Raw genomic sequence first — 25,187 nt, forward strand, 5'->3', positions numbered from 1 at the left:
ACACCAGCACAGAGGGCAGCAGTTGAGGAGGCTGAGCGACGTCATGGTGGTCCACCTGGGACTGTCATGATGGCAGGTCGTTGTCTGCCTATTGAGGAGCCTCGTCCTCAGGGGTAGTCCCAGCAGGAAGCACAGCAGCAGCCCCCACCAGTAGAGACTCAGGACAGCGAGCAGGCTCAGCAGACCCAGCAGACCGAGCAGACCGAGCCGGCACCTCAGCTACGCCGCTCGAGTCGTACCAGTGCTATAGTTCCACCGAGGCCAGTTACACAGCGCAGGGGTTCACGCCCTCCACCCAGACATCAGGGTCTGCCTCCAGTGGTACACCTCGACTTGAGGGCCGCTACAGCCAGGCAGGTTCAGCAGCTGCATTTTGTTGAGTTTGAGGTTTGGTTTCCTCCGAGGAGGGATGAGAGAGCAGCTGAGGGGTTCTACACGCCACTGCAGGAGGATTTCTACAATGCATATCTTAACAGTGGGGCAGTGTTTAGATCTCAGAGGGTCTGTCAGATAGAGTCTATTGTGGCAGCAGCCGGAGAGAGCATTCGGCCATACTTGTCATATTTGCCAGGACTGACAGATTTGATTGGACGGACGGGCATATATGTACCATCTTGGGTCCGTCAGTTTTATGCCTCACTCTACATAGATCCTCATCACAGATTCATTCACTTTGCTTTCAAAGGCAAAGACTACAGAGTGACGAGTGGCAGAGCCAGAGAGATACTGAGGCTATAGGAGCAGCCTGTTAAGATGCATGAGGTTTGCTATGGACAGCAGGAGCCTCCCAGGCATCCTCATGGAGGGCAGGTGCCCCCTACAGATTTAGTGCGGCATTGCTTCAAGGAGCCTTTTGGTGAGGGGTCGAGCAGGAACCCTAGTGACTTGACTCCTATAGCGAGGGTACTAGAGGCCATCATCAGGAGGACACTGCTTCCTAGGTTGGGATACAGGGAGGGCCTGACTCGCTTACAGCTCTGGCTTCTCAATGCCATCATGCAGAGGACAGTATTTGACATCTGGGACCTCCTTCTTTCAGAGATGGAGGATACTATAGCTGAGGGATTCAAGGGTCGCAGGCAGCTTCCCTATGCTCACTGGATCACGTTCCTCATCTGCAGAATAGTGCTTGATAAGCCCCCTGGTATGATGGATGAGTATACAGGTGCCACCACAGAGTTCCCAGCCTACAACCTGTCACAGAGGATCAGACACACCACTCCTCAGGCACCTAGACAGCCTAGCCATCGTCCCGACGTGCCAGAGTCCGTAGCTCAGCAGGATGAGATCATCAGAGGGATTGCAGCCACTGAGGAGGAGGAGCTAGAGGCACAGCAGGAGGTGAGCGAGTATAGTGATAGCTCCGACGACGACTACCAGCCTATACCTCAGATGCCTCCACGCAGACATGATGCAGAGGCCGGTAGCTCCAGTTCTGCTCCACCTGCTCCGCAAACAGACCCTGCTCTCATAGCTATTCTTGAGCGGATGCAGCAGGATCAGACACGACAGGCACAGGAGACAGCTGCCAACTTCGCACAGTTTTAGGCTCGTCAGGACGAGTTCCAGTGGCAGCAGCAGCTCCTTCAGCACCAACAGTTACTTATGCAGCAGCAGCTCATGGGATTCATGCAGCATGTAGTGATAGCTATTGGGGTCCCACTGCCACAGCCTTCGCCCCAGCTTGCACAGCCTCCTACCACTTCGATGACTCCAGCAGTACAGCCCATCGGGCTTCAGAGTTAGGGATAGCCTCCAGCTCAGTTTACTTCACCTCCTGTACAGGTGTCCCAGTGGTTAGCCTCACCTGGTGTAGCCCCGCAGTTCACTCCTTATCACACGGGTTTCTCACCAGAGCAGACTTCCTCGCTATTCATGCCTGAGACGTCAGTCTCCAGGAGTCTTGGAGCATCATTCAGCGAGTTGACCGGCATGCCTACTCCACCTCACATGCATACTGCCGGTCTGTCTACGGCAGCTCCAGCTATCATGACTACTCAGAGGCTCCCCTCGTCTGTCGCCTCATCAGATCCTACGATAGACATACTTGCAGCTTCACAGGTAGCACCAGCCCCAGCTCAGACCCAGACCGCTTCAGCGACACTTCCTGCCACAGAGGGTCAGTCAGTTCAGAGCTTAGGGTCAGATGATGATGGCGCCCAGTTCCATCTTGCTCCACGTACCTCAGCGCCCGACTCATCCGCTGCAGCCCCGCCGACCGACCCTTAGGTTTTGGTGTTTGACGCCAAAGGGGGAGAGGGTTTGAGTATGTAGACTTAGGGGGAGCGAGTTTCAGGGGGAGCTAGTTATCTAGTATTAGCTTATTATATACTTTGGAGTTTTATTTGTGTGATACACTATTACTTATGCATTCGTGTGTTTACTTTCATGCATTCTATTATATATATGTGATAGTGCTATCTACGTGATTGTGATATTTGACATGTGTGATTTCTACTTTGCATTTTCTATATGTCATATCACTTGTGTTATGCTCATTTGCTTTTGCTTCCGCGTTTATACTTCGAAGCAGATGAGCTTTGTTATTTGTACTCATGCTTAATTCATATCCTTTGAGTACATTGTGTTGACTTGGGTCATATAAGCTTACCTAACACTTTTGTTCTTATCGACAAAAGCTTATATGAACCAAGCCCGTCAAAAACCTCACTCCATAACATACTCGAGGTGGTATTGTCATCAATCACCAAAAAGGGGGAGATTGAAAGCATCTAGGCCCCTAGTTGGATTTCGGTGATTAATGTCAATACAAGATTACTATGACTAACGTGTGTTTTGTAGAGGCAATTAAGTTAGGTCATGGTAATTGAGATCGATTGGGCAATCGAGGCTGTCATGCCCCTACGATGGAAATCATTTTGGTTTTCAAAGGATGGACGACAAGGTTAAGGATAACTAGTTCTAAGTGTCGATTGGAGTTGGAGAGACACTTAGAGTAGTTTAGGACTTTGTTTTTCCTTTGGCCGTACTATTAAGGGGGGTATGAACGGGTAGCTTGACCTAGTTGAGTCTAGTGAGTTAGGTGTGGTGCACACTTGTTAAAACTAGCTCTAGGTAGCTCCTATGAATGCCTAAGATCCTATGGAGCAAACTTCATTCACATATGTTCGAAAGTTGGAAGTGAATGGAGGGTCAAACACTGACCGGACGCTGGCTCCGGTGCGACCGGACGCTGGCTGCAGGGTCCGGTCAGTTCATTTGACCGTGAAGAACAAGTCTGGTGTGACCGGACGCTGGGAGGTCATGTGACCGGACGCTGAGGGCCAGTGTCCGGTCGACTCCAGTAAGGGTCAAGACTTGAGAAAGTGCGACCGGACGCGTCCGATCGATACTGACCGGACCCTGAGGGTTCAGCGTCCGGTCGAGTCCAGTAAGGTTCCAGTAAGGGTTTTATGCGACCGGACGCGTCCGATCAGTGCTGACCGGACCCTGCCAGCGTCCGGTCGACTCTTTACTACTGGTTTGCAGGTTGAACTGACCGGAGCGTCCGGTCATCACGACCGGAGCGTCCGGTCATCCCGCAGAAGCTCATAACGGTTCGTTTTTCAGGCTGCCTTATAAATAGAAGCTCCACTCGTGAGTGGAGTTACTTTTGCTCATTCCAACAGCTGAGAAACACGTTTGTGAGTGCTAAGAAGAGCAAGGTCCTAGTGATGTGTTTGTGATTTGAGAATCCAAGAGAGTAGCCTCACTAGCAAATCAAGAGTAGCAAAGTGTGCATCCATCTTCTCATTAGGCTTCGCGTGGTCAAGTGAGAGTTCGTGCTTGTTACTCTTGGTGATCGCCATCACCTAGACGGCTTGGTGGTGATTGGGAGTTTGGTGTTCACCCGGCGGAGCTTGTGGGTGACCCAGCTCAAGTTGTGAGCGGCTTTGGGTGATTCGCCGCGACGGAGTGTCGAAGAATCAATCCGTAGAGAGCACTTGATCCTTGCGCGGATCAAGGGGGAGCTACACCCTTGCGCGGGTGCTCCAACGAGGACTAGTGGGGAGTGGCGACTCTCCGATACCTCGGCAAAACATCGCCGCGTTCCTTTCTCTCTCTATTTACTTTGAGCACTTACCTTGAGTATTTACTTTGAGCAATTCAATACTTGTTTTACATCCATAGAATTGCTTGCTAGAGTAAGTTTGGAACATAGGTTGTGAGTTCATTGTGCATTAGTTTAATAGAAACACTTTTCTAGGCACAAGGGGTTAATTGGGCTATCCGTAGGATTTGATTATTGCAAGAGAATTTCGAATTAGCCCAATTCACCCCCCCCCCTCTTGGGCATCTTGATCCTTTCACACCTGCTGCATTCAATGCGCATGCGTCCACTTGGATGAGTTGTTGGTTCATCTACCAACGTGAATGGCTGAATGCATGCAAGGACAACAGAGTGATTCATCTAGGCGGTGCAGTTTCTATCCAACGTACCACTCAAATGAAGCTTACGTGGACACGCTCGGAGACCGCCTAGGCGGTGCGGCCTCAATATGAAGGCACGCCATCAAGGTGGCCTCCCAGGGTGTCCATGTATGTTCCAATTAGTTGGTGCGTTAGATAGAAATTCCACGACCCAGATGATGTAGTGCGTCCATGACCCACATGAAGTCATACCTCCATGCATGACCATGCATGTAAGGACAATATAAACTATAGGTGCCTTCATATCTCGCCTTCGTGTGGAGCCACCGCCGCCAAGCGTGGCGACCTCGCCTTCAGGGTAGAGAGGTAGGGCGCCAGCATGTTGCCGCGCTGGGTGTCGCCGTGCCGCTGTAGGCCATGCGCCGGACGGACTACGAGCGGTCGTGGGCAAGCAACCGAGGCCAGGGGCCTGGCGGTGCTAGTGCAGGCCCAGGCCGGATGGAGGACCATCGGACCACCGGAGCCGAGCAACGCTAGGGTTCCCGACGCACGGGCGCAGGGCGCAACGGCGCTTCGGCGTACAGCAGTGTCGGGGACGGGAGGTCAACGACGGGATTGTGGCGGTGGGAATGCGGTTTTTGTTCGTTTGAGAAAGGATGTCGTGGGATTTGGTGATGCGCTGACGCGTTGGGCCTTCGCGAGTTGCTGGTGGGCCGGATGGGAATAAACTGCGTCCATCTGTGGGCTATTTTTATGAGTACGATGGCAGCAGTGTAGAATCTTACGTCTAGAGTCTTTTCAGGATAAAAAAGAACTTTGCTCTAAAATACCATATATGTGTATACGTGCTAAATTTTTTCTAAAGATGTTGGATATGGTCGAGAGTACCCAATCATAGCTGTATGTATATGCACCCCTAGCTTTGTTAGTCAAACATTTGTATATTTTAAACCATTGATCTCCATCAAAATTATATAGATTCATGCCACTATTTATTTGGTGATTCTAGAAATTGATTTTATTATTATACAATGGAGGTAATATATTTTTAAATTCACTATGAGAAATGATTTCATAATATATAATTCATGTATTGTGAAACAAAAAATATTTAATGATGGTAAAGGATCATAATATTTGACTTAGAACAAAGCTAATGTAATATGTCAAATAAATAACAGAAGTACCCTTGCGTCAGGAGTGAAGGTGTAACACCTCTGGTGTTACGAGCTCACTAAGCACTGAGATTATGACCTGAGGGATAGATCTATTAATATAGTGAGTTAGTTACGTAAATGCCTATATGTGTTAATGAAAAAATCCTAACGTGGAAAGTAGAATAAGTAGTTCTAAACATTGGCACGGAAGCAATTTTTATAAACCAAATAAAATATAACTTGTATTTAGTACTTGAATAAAATTTGGAGCGCAGGTTTAATAGATGAAAATGCAACTTTTGTTTCGATAAATAAAAGTCGTTCGATAGTATTTTGATAGATCTTGTTTGTGCATTGTAGTGCATGTATTGCTTGCAGATATGCCATCCATAGGTGTCACGCGTGTCGTATGGTGCACGACTGACTCGTTCCTATTTTGGAGTTAATGCTAAACTATGGCTTTGTGCTTCGCGTCGCTTGTGGTTCACGCCTGTCGTGACCTGCGTCTCCCCGTACTCTTTTATGTGCTCTTGTCGAAACCTTGTCCTGTAGTCGTATTAGTCATTAATGGCCTCAGACATCGCTTGCCTCGAATGCGCGAAAAATTCGGTCGATTCATTTATAGTGATTTCATGCTGGAACCTTGGTGGACCACGCCAGGACCACTGACTGCTCTGCCTTTATAAGCAGGGTCTGGCTTAGTCGTTGGTACCACCACTCGGTGCACTTTAGCTCGCCTAGCTTTTCCTTTTGAGCCAGCTTTTCGCTCAGGCCTTCCTTACAACCATCGCCAACGATGGCAGGAGCCTAGGTTAGTAATTAATGCCTAAACACTGAGGGTTTTCCCAAGATCATGTATGCCACTCTACAAAAGCTCGGAGTCAAAGATCATCCTGAGTATGAGGGCCGTGAGTATGAAAAGTATGGCACTGAGCGGTGTGAAGTTACCGTCTACAATGGGAAGAATGAAGAGTTCCCCGACATCACTAAAGCCTGGAATGTGACCGCAACCGAGTTTCGCTTCGTCGACACCCACCAGGTTGTGGCCCACAAAGCCTTGTGTTACCTTTGCTATATCTATGAAGAGCCCATTGCCCGTACCCCCATGAGGTTATTTCCACCTTTGGAAAAGAATTGACGGGCATGGAGGGCTCGCATGAAGGATTTGCAAGGGCAGGATGCGTAAGAAGATAGTCCTACTGTGGTGCACTTGACCACGTACCTGCTTGCTCTAGATGAGCATTATGACTAGCAAGCCTCGGAGCTGAGGAAGTGCCTTCGGCGAGCCAAGGAAGCCAAGATCTTCTCTAGGATGCTCCAGGTGCAGCTTGCCGAAGCGCGTGCCAGTGCGACAGCCGCTAAGAGTCAGGAGACTTCCATGTTGGAAGCTCTAAAGGAGGCTGAAGATCGACATGCCCATCAGTTGGGAGAGGCCTACCTTGTCACCAGGACCAAGCGAAGGACGCTGGCTGCTGAACGGCAAGATCCCTTAATCGTGGAGGGGATCCTTGTCCACCCACCAGAAAGAAGGAGAACTGGTGTTGTAGTACCGCCAGCACCTCCACCCTCGAAAGTGTCAGAAGTAGAAGCCTTGATTCCTCTCACTCAGCCATTGCCAAGAGAGGAGGCAGATCCATAGCCAGGGCGGTAGGAGAATCCACCGAGCCTAGGAATAAAGATGAATGGTCCAAAGTAGATTAGTTGCCTTGGGATGATGTACCTGTAGTTAGTAGTCTCTTTTGTCGCTGTCCACCGGTATTGTAATCTTTCTGTTGTATTTCATCCATAGTTGTTGAGGTAGTCCGATCTTAGGAAAGGTGAATGATGTGTCGAGAATAGGAGAGTGAGTGCTTGTATGTTGTACCAGCATAAGGACGTTCAGAATATGCATTTTATTTATTTCGCTGTGTTATTGTGTCCATCTACCATAAGTCTTGTTAGACGTACTTAGGGTTTTCAAGGGCGATGTTAAGTGGGTTACAAGAGAAATTATCATTCGGATGCCAGCAGACCAGCCGTGATTGGAAAACATAGGACACTGTATCAACTAATTGTGGATGTCCCAGTAGAACACTTGAATCTCTTTAAATCAGATCCATTGTAGGATTTGAAGTCTGTGTCCCTTGTTGCGAAAGAAACCCTTGTTGTTTGAATCTTCCCTTGCAATACTCCTCTGATTCTATGGTCTATGACCCCACTGTCTTCATTGCGTGTAAGTTGGTAGTAGTTGCTTCGTTAATAGCTTATGGTGTCGCGACAAAACCGAGGGCTCCTATGGAACAGCTGCCACATGGCGACAAAACCGAGCGAACCCTCTCTCCTCTCCTTTATTCCCCCCTCCGCTCGCTTGCGCAGGGAGTGCGCCATGGCCGACTTTATCCCCACAGTGTGAACCGGCAGTGTATCCCATCCATGCCGTCTCCATCTCCGTTCGCTTTGCCCCATCTCCATTCGCCACTATAAGATGCCCTTGGTCCTTGCTCTTCTTCTTCATCCCCATCCCTCTCGAATCCGAAGCAGAGCTATGAGATCCAGTCGTCATTGTAAAACTAGGTTCGTCTGACAGAGGTGATGGTGTAATCTGAGAAGAAGGGATTTGATTTTCGAAGAAGTTCAAGTCTACTGTTGGTTAGTTTGGTCTTAGGGTTCACGATGTTTAACTTCTCAGTCTCCTATTTCTAGATTTGTTGGTCTTACGCCATGTTTTGGATAATCATTATCTTGTTGTTTCTCCATTGCCCTCGTCTATCCCGACTTCTGCAGTAAGCCTTGGTTGTACTAGGTTGCTCTTAACCATGTAACTTTAAATCCTGGTGTAATTTAGTGTTCGACGCCGTGTAATCTTTCGTGTAATTCCAGATTTACGAAATGTGTTGTAGTTTCACCTAAGGGGAGTGGATCCTAATTCACTCTTTTGTAAACCCTCGCGTTAGGAGATGTACTTGTGTTGTGGTTTTTGCTCTTTCCACCTATAATGTAATCCTAGCCAATGTTGTGCTTTGAATCTAAGTGTGTTAGTTGTTTGAGCCCAACTCCATCAAATACTTCTTTCCACTAACATGTCATTGATTTGCTGGCCTAGAATAGGCACCATGTAATGACAACCAACCTCTGTGTTGGTTTACAACATTGTAATGAAAAAAGACATGTTACCTTTTCTTCCCATATTTTCCCATTTAATGTACCAAATAGACTAACCTTTCATAGCAACGTGTTGAGAAAACATATTAGACATATGAGCCATATTTCCTAAGATTTTTCCATACCAAACACATCACCCGCAGCGAAGCACAAGCAGCAGTGGCTAGTTATATATTAGGCCTACCGACGGCTTTACAATTTCTCCCCTTGTCAAGCTGGAAGATATATGGTGAGGAGGACGAAGCTAGACCACCAGCAACAAGATGAGATCGAAGACGTCAAACGGCGGCAGGCGCGCCGTACCTACGTGTATGTAAACGCTAGGACGATATCTCAGGCTGAGGTGTCGTGCAAGTTGCTCCTAGTTTTTTTAGCCTCTTAACTGGGCACAGCTGTCTGAACATGTGTGAACACCCGCAACCCGACCTACAACTACACACGTCCATTATGAGATCGACAGAGCCACCGAGGGCTTCGTAGATGACGGGCACGTCGTTCTGACCACGTTAGCACCACGTGAGGAGGCAACTGCCCTAGTGAGACACCAGAGTTGCGATCCCAGGGATCGAACTCGGGCGGGCAGCTCTCACACCGGAGAAGCTAGCCACCGAGCTTCCTTATTTGACACCAGACAAATGGTCCGTTCCTTTCTTGGCCCTTAAAAAATTTATTCCCTATTTGACACCGAGTTCAACTTTCATTCCTTACATGACACTCCGTTGCATTTTCCATCCGGCCACCGTTAACTACGCTGTGAAAAGACGATTTTGCCCCTGTGGGCCCCACCACCCTTCTCCCTCCTCTCCTCCTCTAGGCCGCCGCGTCCTCCCCCAGGAGACGAGGACGCGGTCGCCGCCACCGAGGTCCACCTTCTCGGTGCCGCAGAACTTCCAGCGCAGGCGGCGGACGTGGAGCACGCGATCGCCGTTGACGGAGATGGACATGCCGACCTCGGCCCTGTCCCGCTCTCGCCCCTGGCCGCCCTGGGCGGCGGTGCGCGAGACGAGATCCACCAAGATCTCCCGTTGCTTGCCACGCACGACGACCCAGGTCCGGTGCCCGCGTCCTCCGCCGTCACGCTTGGACACGTGCTCGCGGGGCGAGACGAGGACGGGGCCCGGCCCGGGCGGGCGTCGCGCCTTGGTCTTCCTGTAGGCCTCCTCCGCCATGTCCCCCGCGATGACCGCCATCTCGCCGTCCACCACGACGGCGACGAAGTACCCCGAGCAGGGCTCTGGGGAGCCGCCCGAGGGCGGGAAGCGCGCGCGGGAGAGGTCCCAGGCCAGGTCCACCACGCGGTGGTCCCGCACGCGGAAGCGCTTGGACCCGCGCCGCCGCCACAGCAGCCACGGCCGCACGCGCACGGCCACCGTCGCCTCCTCGTCGTTGCACTCGCCGCCGTCGTCGGACGCCGCCGTGGAGGGGACGCGGAGCACGGCGCGGAGGCTGAGCCCCAGCGCGGCGCGCGACCAGGATAGCGCTGCGGCGCGGAGGAGAGGAGGGAGAAGGGTGGTGGGGCCCATAGGGGCAAAATCGTCTTTTCACATCGCAGTTAACGGTGGCCGGATGGAAATGTAAGGAATGAAAGTTGAACTCGGTGTCAAATAGGGAACGAAATTTTTTTGAGGACAAGAAAGGAACGGGTCATTTATCTGGTGTCAAATAAGGAATTCTCTCAATAGAAAATGCAAACGTCCCATCCCAGAAATCAAAGACGAAACCATTCCACTCCACCTTAACTCCCAACCAAACGCTACCTTGTATTGGGGAAGATGGCGACTGCCCAAATCAGAAGCGGCGGCCGACGACTCTGCTCAAGAACATGGGTATCTTGTATGGCACCAGAAATCTAGAATTGGTTTTAAAGGCCTTTTTTTAGGATGAAAGGCTATTGCCCTGCTTATTACGTGTATTGAAAGCAGAAGGTTTTAAAGGCTTACATACAGCGTTCAAATGATCTGTATTTAAGTCCAGTTGTTTGTTTACTGATTTTATTTATTTATTGACTTGTAGGGTTAAGAAAGAGCATGCCATGCTGGCACCGTTCACAGCCGGTTCGCAGACTACAAACTCGCCTCCGTTGATTATCGAGAGATCTGAGGTTTTAAATTTATATTATAATTCATTCGCACATAAATATAGCTAGCGCACTACTTTGGTTTATTTCTCTTGGAACATCATACCTCCGTTCATATACAAACAGATAACGTTTACGATGTATACCTTTTTATGTGGCTACCATCAGTACGTCCTCACGTTTCTAAAAAAAAACGAGCCACGGGGGAATAGTTAACGAACACCTTTTTTGCAATAAAAGGCAGCGGTTTCCTTACCAACTTTTTCATGGAAAAGTGGGTTACTACCTATAGGATTTTAGGAGACAACTGTAAATGGTCAGGCTTGAGGCAAGCACCTGTTCTATTTAATCATTTTTAGAGACGTGCATCCTAAAGTCATCATGTCCTTGTTGATAGATTCCAAAAATGACTATCAGAAGAGGTGAGAATTCTATGGATCCGTATTTCAAAATAGATTAATAGAGGGAGCCATTCTAAGGCCCCCCTCTATAAATGGTTATCTCAAAACAATATAACTTCAGAGCATCTCCAAGAATCTTTCTAAAATTGATTCTCTAAATCATCATTTAGAAAATCATTTGAGTAAAAATCACTTTCTATATCTTTGTGATCTCCAACAGCTTTTCCATATCTTAGAGCCCAGTCTAGAGAGCCATCCTGGCTCTTCATCTTTAGCTAGCGAGAAATCCGGAATAGAGGACGTATATATTTGGATATCCAATTGAAGAGACTGTTAGAGGACTTTTTTTATCAAAATCCCTATTCCTGTAAATTAGGAAAGATATAAAGAGTCTCTAGGAGATGCTCTTACATATGAACTCAGAGAAGACAAATTTTAATACCAAAATTATAGATCTCGCCATCTACAACTTTGTAGTTGACAAAATAAATTATTTGAAACTGTTAAGAATCCCAAATTTTGATTTTACGCTCTTAGATTTTAAAATTTAAAACCTCTAAATTTTAAGCAATCTCGTATGTTGACATAGTCTGCACAAAAGTCTCTCAATACGTCTACACAACTTTGTAGTCCGCAAATTTTCTATTTGAAGTCCTCTAAATTCCTAAATATTTGTATTATGTTCTAAGATGTTGAAATTAAAATTTTGGAATTTGAAACAACATCAAACATTGACATAATCTCTACCACATTTGCAATTATCAACACAATCTACAATTTTTTGCTGTTAAAAAGTTTTTTATTTTTTCAAAAAATAGATCCATATTTCAAATCGATTAATAGAGGGAGCCATTCTAAGGCCCCCCTCTATAAATGGTTATCTCAAAACAATATAACTTCAGAGCTTCTCCAAGAGTCTTTCTAAAATTGATTCTCTAAATCATCATTTGGAAAGTCATTTGAGTAAAAATCACTTTCTACATCTTTGTGATCTCCAATAGCTTTTCCATATCTTGAGCCCAGTCAAGAGAGCCATCCTCGCTCTTCATCTTTGGCTAGCGAGAAATCCGGAATAGATGACGTATATATTTGGATATCCAATTGAAGAGACTGTTAGAGGACTTTTTTGACGTATATATTTGGATATCCAATTGAAGAGACTGTTAGAGGACTTTTTTATCAAAATCCCTATTCCTGTAAATTAGGAAAGATATAAAGAGTCTCTAGGAGATGCTCTTACATATGAACTCAGAGAAGACAAATTTTAATACCAAAATTATAGATCTCGCCATCTACAACTTTGTAGTTGACAAAAAAAATTATTTGAAACTATTAAGAATCCCAAATTTTGATTTTACGCTCTTAGATTTTAAAATTTAAAACCTCTAAATTTTAAGCAACCTCATATGTTGACATAGTCTGCACAAAAGTCTCTCAATACGTCTACACAACTTTGTAGTCCGCAAATTTTCTATTTGAAGTGCTCTAAATTCCTAAATATTTGTATTCTGTTCTAAGATGTTGAAATTAAAATTTTGGAATTTGAAACAACATCAAACATTGACATAATCTCTACCACATTTGCAATTATCAACACAATCTACAATTTTTTGCTGTTAAACAGTTTTTTATTTTTTTTCAAAAAATAGAGTTCTAAATATTCATTTTAAATTTCTCAGATTTTGAGATTCAAATTTATGAATTTTTCAAACTAAATATATGAATTTTTCAAACTATCTTGGATGATTAAAATTGTAGACCTTACCAAGATCTAAAAGTTTCTAGTGAAACTTTTCCCTTTCAAATCATTTAGAGGCTGAAATATTCAATACAATATTTTGAAATGTTGATACAAAATAATAGTGTCCTATATATACCCACCCACAAATATGTAGCGCAGTTGTAGAGAAGTGTTATGTGGGTTTGAATCATGAAAGACACTTAGACAGAACAAAGGTTATTTGATAGAGATGGTTAGTCTGCTCGCCTCTATTAATAAAAAACACGCGCGCCACTAAAACTAATATTGTACTAGTAGTAGGGAAAAGAAAACCGATGCATGGCATGGTCATGTGTTAGTGGTGTTTTATTTTGAGGGCAACTAAACACTGAGGCGCAGTTATACTATTATTCTTCACTCGTAACCAAAATAAATGGCAGCGCTATTTCTTTATGACAAAAATTATTGGTCGGAAGCTATAATTGGAGGGAAAAATAAATTTTAGGATTTTGGGTGTGTCACACATATGTTTATCACTTCTTTATGTACCCTTACAAATTTATATAAATGTAAGAATTATTTTTCCCCAATTTTTTAATTTTTTGCAAATTTTTCCAAAAGTGATTCTAGTCTTGCCAAAAGGGAATAAATATTTTGTTAGGATAAAATTATTCTAGCGCATAGACAAATGAGGGCAGCTAGTGATGTAGGAATATATGTACTAATTTATAAAATTATGATTATGAACTTGTTTGCATTGCACATCATGTGATTTTTCACTTTAGTAGTCTAAATTCTTTTTAAAATAAATTAATGGTTAAATTTGAATAAAGCTACCATCATATTTTACTTAGGCAAGTCTCTTACTTGAAACAAAGAAGGTACTTCATTCATCCCAAATTATAAACTGTTCTAACTTTTCAGATATATAGGTTTTTCTATGTATGTAGACATAGTATAAATCTAGGTGCAAAGATAAAATTGTGCACCTAGAAAAGCATTCTTAAACATTCATTTGTCTTCAAAATTCATTTGTCTCCCTTCTTTTGTCTTATAATATATATGCCACATATGTAACATTTGTATGCAGGGTTGTTATGTTTATGATGCTAACGGGAATAGGTATTTGGATGCACTAGCAGGATTGTTTTCTACAGCTTTAGGTATGTCCGTGCTTTTGAAAAAGAACTTCTTTTACTTGAGAATTGACGAACTTTTGGATTGAAAGCAGAAAGACCGCAATTCAACAATAGAAATTTCATGAATCGCTAACGTGGATAAGTCCATGAAAGAAGTGTAGACTTAAGAAAGAGTGGGATAAAATATCTAGTCTTCTCTTTGGAAAAATGCAAAGAAATTTTTTTATTATCTAATTGATCAATTAGGATTCATGCTAGCTCAACTAGAATTTTGGATGAATTAAAAATTACTCAGAGCTTTGTTACTTGTGGATGTTGGCGCAATTCACTTTGAGCTGACATGCTAGTTAATTAAAATTTGATGTGGTCAGACATGAGGATTTATTGCGTTTGGGATTGGAAGAACATCCTTATATGTTTGGAGTCTTAGCTGAATGGTTTTTTGAACTGCAATTGTTTAGCTCAACAACTTGTGTTACCCCGGGTACCAGTTTGCAATTGTGTTTCATATAGGCTTATCTACTTTATAATCATATATGGCGTTAGCAAAAAAATAAATTGTTGAATGTCATGCATCAAATGTTTAGATCTTCCAATGTAATGCACCAGCACTTTCCAAATGTCTAACTTTGACAAACAAAAAAACTAATAGTATAACTTTGTTAACTTTGTTATAGTTAGAAATCACAACTATAGAAAAATGCTTTTAAGTATGAATCCAAAGTATTAACTTATATAATATAATACACATGTTATTGAACTAACTATTTGTCAAAAGTAGTTCTCAGAAGGCATGGGCACCTTACATTGGGTGAACTGGGGTTGTTTCATATATCATACCTTAATTAGTGAAAGCAAAAGCTAATTATTTCATATGACATACCATTCATGCTACTTTACAGGTGGTAGCGAGCCTTGATTAGTCAAAGCAGCAACTGATCAATTAAACAAGTTGCCCTTCTACCATTCCTTTTGGAACCGTACAACTAGACCGTCTTTGGTACATATCCTGCATCTTTCATCAATTGTTGATTCATTTTCATTCACTTTTTCAAAACCATCTTTCATCAATTGTTGATTCATTTGTATTCATTTTTTTCAAAATATTAATAAAAGATTGAATGTTAGCTATGCCTTAAATATCAAAGAATTATGCAAACACTTATGACAAGAACCTTGTTGCTACTTGCAGGATCTTGCAAAAGAACTTATTAGTATGTTTACAACTAGTGAAATGGCGAAAGTATTCTTTACATGCAGTGGTTCAGAAGCAAATGACTCTCAAGTAAGGATGTTAAAGCATCAACCATTCTTGTAGTTTACACCTAGAAAATTTGTATCATTTAGAACAAACTATTGAGTTACAGTCTGAAACATTTCAAGTTCAAGTTTGAATATGTGTGAAAATTAATAAATATTATGAAATATGGAAGAAATGAACTAGGTTTTAAAATACATGTGAAGTAGTGATTGAAATGTAGATGATTCCTGAACAAATGATCAAAACCAAACATAAATTTAGGCCAAACTAACTATTGTTAGCCAGTTAGTATTCATATAGTCTTACTACCTCCCACAAGTATTACATGTGATCAATAACCTGCAGAACCACACGTTGGTTTACACATCATATTACCATTGTCATGATTCAGTTCTCTCAAAATTACTATCGATGGTACATCTCTTACCATGTTCATATACATAAGTTCAATTCAAATCACTAAAAGTTGTTTTTTTATGCGTCGTGAAAGAGTAAATGTTGCAAGACCTTGTGAAGAGTAAATATTGCAAGACCTTGTGATCTAAAGACTAGACGTACCAATAGATAATGGAGATTGTAATTTATACTGTCTACATGATGGTTGCACATAGTTCAAACATCATGCTTTTGCAATATTTGTACTATCTCTATATTTCTCTCATGCAAGGATTGCATGTTGTATCATATATTAGAAGAGCATATACTATGTTACCACTTTATTTATTTGTTGTACTTTTTCTGGGTTCTCATTTCTTATCTGTTTTATTTCCTTAATCATGTTTATGCCTTTTGTATACCTGCGATGGATGAAATAGACATAATAGATACATATATACTCTTAGCTTTTATATCTTGTTCATTTCCTTCATTTGTAACTTTCATAATGTTGATTTCACATATTGATCTTCTTACTCTCATAATATTGGTTTATATATATTTATATTCAATTCTTTTATAGGTCAAGCTAGTATGGTATTATAACAATGCATTGGGGAGGCCAAAGAAGAAAAAAATCATTGCACGATCACAATCGTAAGCTATATATTATTTATCCACTTATGTGCCTCACACAAAGAATGTAATTCTTACTTTGTTATATTTTGTTTTTTGTACACTTTTTTATATAGCACATCCAGTGTCATTTATTTTAATTGATCACCTCTAAATTGCCCATTTTGTATATGTTATTTTTAAGTTTTACGGAATCGCTTTTAATATCATGCTTAATGTTTATTGCAGATATCATGGAACAACATTCATATCGGCTAGTCTATCTGGGTGGGCGTTATTTTCTTTTAAAAAATTAGCTAGATCAAAATATATCCAACATTAGAGATTTCACTAATGAAATCACTACCTCATATTTGAAATCATTTTGTTGATTCCTTCTACATGTTTAGTCTTCCTGCCATGCACCAAGACTTTGATCTACCAGGAAATTTTGTTCTGCACACAGACTGCCCTCACTACTGGCGTTTCCATCTCCCTGGTACTCCTCAAAATTATGCTTTATGATTATCCCAACAATTTTTTTGATGAAATGATTTTTGTGGCAAATAGGTGAGATGGAAGAAGATTTTGCAAGTAGATTAGCCAACAATTTAGAGAATCTTATCCTCAAAGAAGGACCAGAAACGGTAGAGCTATTTTGATAGGCCTCAAATAAGCTTAACTAATACCAGACTTTACAGATCTAATCGATATTTTCCCCTTAGATTGCTGACTTCATTGCTGAGCCAGTGATTGGTGCTGGTGGTGTCATCCTTCCTCCAAAGACATATTTTGAGAAGGTGGTTCCACATGTTATAATTTAAAGTTATATGGTGTATTTTTTTTCCTAAGTGGCACTAGTATACAAACGGTTTTTTGTCAATGCTAGGGCTTTTTGTCCACTGGCAGTTCATAAAGAATAGGCGCAAGTAGAAAAAACTATGGGCCCATAGCTATGAACTATCAATGGAGACACATCTCTACTAGTGGGTTTCCTATGGTTACCACCAGCATAAATGCTCTATTTATATCGGTGGCAGCCTTAAACCAGTTCCCCGTGTAAGTATTTACACAGATAGTTCTTAAGGGATGCTAGTAAAACGTCACCGTTTTCATTTGCCTTTCATACTAGTTGTTCACAAAAACCACAAGTAGAAATTGAAAAGGTGCCTAGTAGAGATGTTTTCTGTACTAGTATAGAAACCCATCTTATTCATTTATTTAATGTCATACTAGAATTATTTTTGAGCTTCATTGCACCCTAGTGGTTCCACGAAACTATTGATGTTTACAGAGTCGCTAGCAATAGTGTCTTACCGCATATAAAATTTGTATTCTGCTTGTTCATTGTCTATTATTTTGTTGCCTTAATTTCTATAGATTCAAGCCGTGGTTAAGAAGCATGACATTCTTTTTGTGGTAGATGAGGTATGTTGACATTATTTCTTACTGAATCCACATATATAAGAAGGTGAAAGAACAATAATACCTTTTTTTGGCAAAAGGGTGTGAACTTACCATCATCCATTCTAGGTAATTACTGGATTTGGAAGGTTGGGAACTATGTTTGGATCTGATTTGTATAACATCAAACCACATCTCGTATCCTTGGCCAAGGTGAGTTCTCTAGTACCAAACTACTAGTACCATTGAAACATTTTTTAGTCTAATATTGACTCTTGTTAATTCACGTTGATAGGCTCTTTCTTCTGCATATGCCCCTATTGGAGAAATAATTCTTAGCCGGGAAATAGCAGACGTGATTCATTCTCATATCAATAAGCTTGGTACGTGATGCCATTATATGATCTCATCTGTGGTTTGTAGTCTTAAAAATGAGGACATTCTGAGCTCTTGCCTTTTGGCACAAGTATATTTGCTCATGGCTTCACATACTCTGGCCATCCTGTTTCCTGTGCTGTGGCTTTAGAAGCACTAAAAATTTATCGGTACACTCATTTTTCTATTCTCAAAACATATATATAAGGCCACTTTAGGTGCATAGGTTTTATTTATTTTTTGATAAATGTTTTACAAAATTACTGGTACCAGGGAAAGAGATATTCCGGGTCATGTGGCACATGTTTCTCAAAGGTTCCAGGAGGGAATCAAGGCCTTTGCAACTAGAAGTCCAATTATTGGGGAGGTATTCATTTCTATGTTCAGATTTTTCAAACACTTCCAAGTATCTGATGGTGCTCATGTACCACACAAGCATGGATTAATTTTTCTAACCAAGTAAACAACATGGCTTATCTGGTTGTGCTCCTGTATATGCAGACACGTGGTGTAGGATTGCTGATAGCAACTGAGTTCACTGACAACAAATCATCATCGCCCTGTTCGTTTGGGCTTGTTTGGCTTATAAGCCGTACTTTTTCAGCCAATGAACTGTATTTGTCTCTCACACTAAATCAGCCAACAGTACTTTCAGCCATGACTTATGAGCCAAATAAGCCCAAACAAACAGGGCGCATATAAGTTATTCCCTTTTGAGTGGGGTAAGTAATAGTAGTGACCACAGACCACATGCTCTTATTTAGTAAATTATTAGCTTGTCCCCATTAATATTGCTTGGAGTTCTATTAGCATGACCACAACTAAGAATGACTGTGCATAATTAGGTTAAATATGCTGTGTGTATTACCATAGACCTTTGGCTCATACATGTGACCTATTTAAACTAAAGTTTTATCTTATTATATTGACATATGCCAAGTTATTAAAACGTAATACCATGTTCTTAGACAGAGAGCAAGCCATTGATTGTGGAGGGCAAATTTTGAACTAGGGTAAATACTCGACTTGCATTTTCTATATATGGAGAGGGACTAATGTTGCTTCATCCTAAATCTAGTGTCCTATGTTAGCTGGACCATCCGTACCAAGCACTGTTCAAATGAAGTTTGAATGATTTTTAGTTAAATTGGCCATTGCAAAGATCGGTTATTATTGCACTTTTGTTTAGTTATATTTGACAAGTACAGTTTGGTTTTTTTGAACATGTAGGGGTTTTTTCATTAAAGGCTTCTCCGAATTTGTGAAATATATATGTTTTCACTTTGTTCTTCCATTTACATTTATCTTGTGGTGTGCCCGCACATGCTCATATCATGTCTATGGATGGTCAAGTACTCAAGTGCCGAAAGGAATGTGGCTTATACCTTATTTATGTCCCATATATGTGATGCATAATAAAATAGCTAGATTCAACCCCGAGGGCCGGGTGAGCAGCAAAAGCTTCTTGTTCATCTAAACACACATGAACAGAAGTTGTGACTAAAGGGGCCCTCTCTCGTGCATGTACCAATGGAACTCTCACTAGTGGAGTCAGTTAACATACATTCATACAAAGTAAGTTCTAATGATTTTGATGGCATTTCCAGGCGTTGGTGAAATATTTGGAGCAGAGTGTAAGAAACGTGGTATGATTGTTAAGGTTCTTGGAGACTTGATAGTAATGTCCCCACCACTGATAATTTCCCATGAAGAAATTGATAAGGTAAGAACAAAATTCACAGCATATAATTAACCCTTGATACCTATACCTCTCTTTTATGGTCAAAAATGAAGAAAAAAAACGTTTGATATGTCATGGCTCATTGTTGAATATATGTACCTCATGCATGTACTCAAACTGCTTTTCAGTTAGTGGTGATATATGGAGAAGCACTAAAGGCCACAGAGGAAAAAGTGGCAGAGTTAAAATCCAAGAAAAAATAGTTAGCATATGTAATGTATGATGATGATGATGGCGGCAAGGTTGAAGGCGATGACATTAGTTCCTCCATGGAATAAATTCCTTGCTATTCATTCTTGTAATAATGTGTTGAAACACGGAACTTGTTATTATTGTTGCAATCAACAAAGCAATCAACACTACCATTTGTCAGGTCGTAGTATGGATAATCAATTGTTGATGTTTTTTACTGTTATGTGATCGTGAATAAAATGCCCTTTTTTCTGTCACGGTGATTTTCTTCCTGATATTCATGCGTTGCAGCTGTGGTGCCTGGGCCTTTTCCTTTGTTGTTTCTCAGTTTCTTTGGGCTTTTTTTTTGGTAATTGATATCACACTTCATAATTAAATTATCTGCTTACACGTACTAGCAAAAAAAAACATAAGGCCAGTCTTAATGACAGTTTCACAGGATTTTCATTTCTATTTAATAATGTGACACGTCACCAAGACTGCTGAGTTTGCAAGATATCGACGAAGAGAGAGAAGAATAGAGTTTTGTTCGGATGAAACCCAGGCGATGAAACGCCCACTGAGCACGGAGAGTTTCATTCCAACGCGCTCGGGCGGATCTCCTGCGACGCGCGAGATTCTCCTTCCCGGCGCCGCCTCCCGCCTCCCTGGTTCACGCCAAATCCTTCCCTCCCCAATCCTATACTCACGCCTCCTTCCATGCCTGCTGCTGCTTGTGGGCGTCGTGTTCCACGGCCACCGCCGGCTGCACCACCGGCTGCTGCGCTGCCTCAGCCGGGATTCCCCTTCCCAATTGAAGGATTTTGGTCCAGATCTGGCGGCAGTGGTGGTGCAGTCCACTCCCCACAAGAACAATCAGCGAATATGTGGTAAGCTCATCTTCGCATCAAGTTCTGTTGTCGTCTCCTCTCCTATTAGATGGTAGTTCAGATGATGTGTATGAGCGCTAGCTGGTTGGGAGCATCAGATTTGTTTTTGCGTCAGATTTCTCCGATGTTGAATATTGATGGCGTCTGGCAGCATCGTTCGTTTCAGATCTGCATTTGCATTCATATGACCTTACCAGTGTACTGAAACTGAAAGTATATTGATGGTATATGTCACCGAACTGAAAGATTGAACTCGGCTGCAGTCAAGCTATGTCTATTTTGACTGAGAGTATATTTGATATAGTCTGACCCAAGAGTGTATAGGTGCAAATGTGATATGCCAATACTCGGCTGCAGTTAAACTGTCTCCATTTTGATTCCAAGTTCACTTCATGTTTTCATATGGTTCCTATTTGCTGTCCAATTCAATTGTCAACTACTATAGCCTTGTGATAGATATGGTATTTTTTATTCCAACAAGGCTCACAGGAAGAGCATGAGGAGCATGCCAACAAGGCAAAGACCTTCTGAAACAACTACAGAAAAGAACAAGCTGATCATCGACGGGATCGATCTACAAGCAGCAGTCAACTGATGGCTACGGATCTCAAATATTGAAGTTTTAAGCTCTGAAAAAGGAAGAATCATGTATCTGAAAAAGTTACAATGTTATTTCAGGCAAATTCTTGTATTGTTTATTGTGGCTCGTCGGTTGATGCTACATGGTGTTGGCCGCAAATAGAATATTGAACCCACTAGCACATCTAGATGAAAAATGTCAATTGTATGACATGCAAATCCCAGGAGTTAGTTCGCTTCGTCGCTGCGTGTTTTCACATGGTTCCTACTTATCGGCTATCAAATTCAAATGGCTACATAGTCCAAATGGCACATTAGATCCCAATATCATGAATATATTAACGGCTGCAGCTTGTCTTGGAAACAGTACAATAAAATCATCCACTGACAGAGTCAGTTTCATTTCTCAATCTAAATATGCAAAGCTTGCTGATGTGGCAGTCTTATAAACAGTAAAATGAAACCAACCATTGAGACTGCCCTAATAGGCAAGTTGTCTGCAAGTAATTAACCGTTTTTCTTTCTTTAAATTAAACCGAAGAAATTTGAAACCTTTTTTTTTCTTGGTTTGGATGTCAAAACACACTAATAATTTAGTTTTTTTTTACTAAAGATTGTCCCCTATGAGAAATGCATTTGAGCACCTTCTTATATAGTAGTCTTCTTAACTAATAATGCTCTATATATTGTTGCATGTCAGTTTTCTTCCGCTCAAATTGGATCTACTAGGCTTGGAATTCTCATCTCTCTACATAACGAATCCTGCACCAAACCGCGAGCAGCGGATCGGGCCACATCGCCTGTTAACCCATGAACCGTTGGATCCGGCGAAGAATCAATATGCAGCCTGTTTGGTTGGCTGATTCGTATCGTTGCTGATTCATTTATGTAAGAGAAAAGTACTACTAGCTGGTTCATATGAATAGTGTCCATGTGAGGGGCTGGCCACGCTGATGAGCCGTTTGATCGGAGCCATAGCGGGTCTCTCACCCATTAAGTCGCGAGCCTGGACATTCGTGAATGCTCGTGAATCCTCTCGGCTGAGCACTCACCCCTTCCACCTCAGGCCGCGATGCCGGCCGGCGTCAACCCCTCCGCGACTGACCGCCCGAGGCTCTGCCGCTCGGCCCATCCCCACCTGCAGAGCTTCACCCGCGCCGCCGCCGCCCCTCAGTTCCGCGCTTCCCGATGGTCCCGCGTGCTCTGCCCACGACCCGGTTCCCATTGTCCACCCTCCGCTTGCTCCGCCGCTAGCGCCTTTCTCCGCTCACCACCCATGGCAACCGATCCTCCCCTATCCCTATCCCCCACGCAGCACGGCCCAATATCCCGTGGCCTTCCCTTGCAGCTCAACCTGTCGTTCCCCTACGGAGCCATGCTGGAGGCCAATGCGGACCACACCACTGACCACTGCAGCCAAGGCCTTTGTCGCCGCCTCTGAGTCCTCTACCGACGCATCACGGCGGCGGCGTGCGACCTGCTGCGCTCCGACCGCCGCCGCCGCCTTGTCCACAGCGACTGTAGCTGCCAAGCATCCTCAGTGCAGAATGAACTCCTGCTCGTCCCTAAGAGATCTCAAGAAGTGCTCCAATCAAGTACTTCAATTGGTATTTGGTGGTGAAGGAGGCCACGCCTCATCGTTCACTTTGATTGGGATGGAGTGTTCAAATTTGTATCCAACACGTTGATTGGTGCCAGTCTCGAGTTTGAAATTGCACTACACACTCTGCTTCTTGGATGAAGGGGAAAATAACCATGTAGATATTGGCCAATATTCAGTGAATATCAAATGCTACAGGTTGGGGAATAACAAGACAGGCTCAGCTTTCCCGATTGCAGAAAACTGATTGCCTGGTGGCCATATACTGAACGTCAGTACGGTTTCAAGCCAGTTTCTTCAGCAAAATAAAATTGTTTGCTCAAGAACTTGCAGCTTCGTTACAATATGCACTATATGCTGTAACTCTTGACCAAGATATAACTACATCTTGTGTAATTATTTCACTATAACTACAGTTCCCAGAATAATATTCCACCATTCATGCATCTCTAATTTCAGGTTTGGGTCATTTAAATTTGTCTTATAATGAGATTGTCAGTGTGTTCACTCTTTTTGGAATTAGCATTAGTGTACGCTACAATAAGTCTGATTTCCTCATGTATCCTGTAACTTCATGAGGTAACTATGATTCTTCTACAAACCGAGGCATGTGCCGAATGGCCTAACAACAAATGCAAGCTTCTGGCCTACTTATGTAGATATCTTATTCAGTTAAAACTTTCAGATTTCTATCCAACCCTAACAAAAAACGTACGCTTCTGGCCTACTTATAGATATCCTATTTTTGCAGTGTGTGACTGCTACTTCTTCCGACATAATCTTTCTCGTGTATCTATTCTGACGGGCCAGTTTATACCCATTTACATGGTTGGCGGCTGGAGTAAATTGCAAACAATGAAACAGGAGTCATGAGCTACAAAAGATAATCTTTGGCGCCCTATATATAATTACCACTGGCCACTATTAAGGATGGCGCGGCAACGCCGCGCCCCGCTTTTCTAGTTTGTTCGGGGATATCGCCTATCCGATCCTTTATTTGGGGTCCATTCTAGATGCAGCAGGTAGCAAACCAATAGAAACAACAGTTTGGGATCGGAGCAGTCAGTCAAACACAAATATTTTGCCTCCCAGATTTGACATGGTTTTATTTTAACTGACATATCTATGTGTGAATCTTCGAAGTAAATCTTGCCTTAATTTTGTATTCTAAGGTGTTCTAATTGTTGACCCTCGGATGACTAATGGGCGAATGAGATAGGTCGTCTTAATAAATAAATAAATAAAAATCAGTTATACAATTATTAACATCTCTCTAATTTTTGTTTGTCCATAGCAACGCAAATGGAAACCACGGATTGCAGTTGCAGGGCCTGCCCGTGTGGACCCTTCCGGCTAATCTTAGTGGGCTTACTAGTATAGCGTACTGGGCTTATTTTGGCCGTTTCACAATTTGGGCTATATATAGTACTACATGGCCCAGCTTGTCACAGAACTGGGCTGGAAGAGGGCCGCGAAGGGCGGAAGGCCGACTACCTGTGCGTGCGTATGTGAACCGAGAATCTGACAAAGCAAACACTATGATTTGCCTCCCTATCTCTCAAGGACTGAAGCAAAGTGTCAGGATTCCGACCGCAGGGCCGGCGCCGGATGAGCAACAGGGCGCGTCGACTTCAGCTGAGCTGAAGCGGAAGGAAGAATGAAGAGAACCAAGACAAAGAGTACCAAAGTATCTAGGTCAGAGTGGGTCGCCAAGTGAGCCCAGTTAGAGAGGCGTGTGTGAATTGCTATCATATATGTGTTGGCCTCTGCCTCATAAATGGGTATGACTATTGTATCAAACAAACCTAAACTCTGAACCTGATATTCGTCTTCCATCCTGCCTCTGCTGATCTTCCTCGCCTATGCTCCGTTCTTCCCGTTCCTGCCCCCAGCGGCGAATCTAGACTATACTGCTGCCGGGGTCGCACAGATTCATGAACTCAATCTAATGAGGTCGTAGCTGGCCGGAATACGTGGGGTTCCACTGATTCGTACAAAGTTATCGGGGTCGCATGACCCCGACACATGCACTGTGGCTTCGCCGCTGCATGCCCCCTTTGCTGCTAACACAAAGCAAACCAAATGTATCCTTTAATTATCGCCGCTTGGCTTATAAGTCGTACTTTTTCAGCCAACGAACAGTATTTTTCTCTGATAATAAATCAGCCAA

At 42.9% G+C, this 25,187-nt stretch overlaps 1 protein-coding gene and 1 pseudogene across 1 annotated transcript; one reads left to right on the forward strand and one right to left on the reverse strand.

Moving 5' to 3' along the window:
- Positions 1-9,415: 9,415 nt before the first annotated feature.
- LOC136469225 (uncharacterized) lies at positions 9,416-10,192 on the reverse strand. Its single transcript, XM_066467510.1, has one exon. The coding sequence runs from the start codon at positions 10,190-10,192 to the stop codon at positions 9,416-9,418; it is 777 nt and encodes a 258-aa protein (XP_066323607.1).
- Positions 10,193-10,235: 43 nt separating this feature from the next.
- On the forward strand, positions 10,236-19,980 carry LOC136469226 (probable gamma-aminobutyrate transaminase 4; annotated as a pseudogene).
- Positions 19,981-25,187: the final 5,207 nt, after the last annotated feature.

This window comes from Miscanthus floridulus, chromosome 8 (assembly GCF_019320115.1).
Source record: "Miscanthus floridulus cultivar M001 chromosome 8, ASM1932011v1, whole genome shotgun sequence".
NCBI classification, from domain to species: domain Eukaryota; kingdom Viridiplantae; phylum Streptophyta; class Magnoliopsida; order Poales; family Poaceae; genus Miscanthus; species Miscanthus floridulus.

Coding starts and splice junctions, on each gene's coding strand:
- LOC136469225 (XM_066467510.1), bottom strand. CDS start 10,192: ATGGGCCCCACCACCCTTCTCCCTCCTCTCCTCCGCGCCGCAGCGCTA.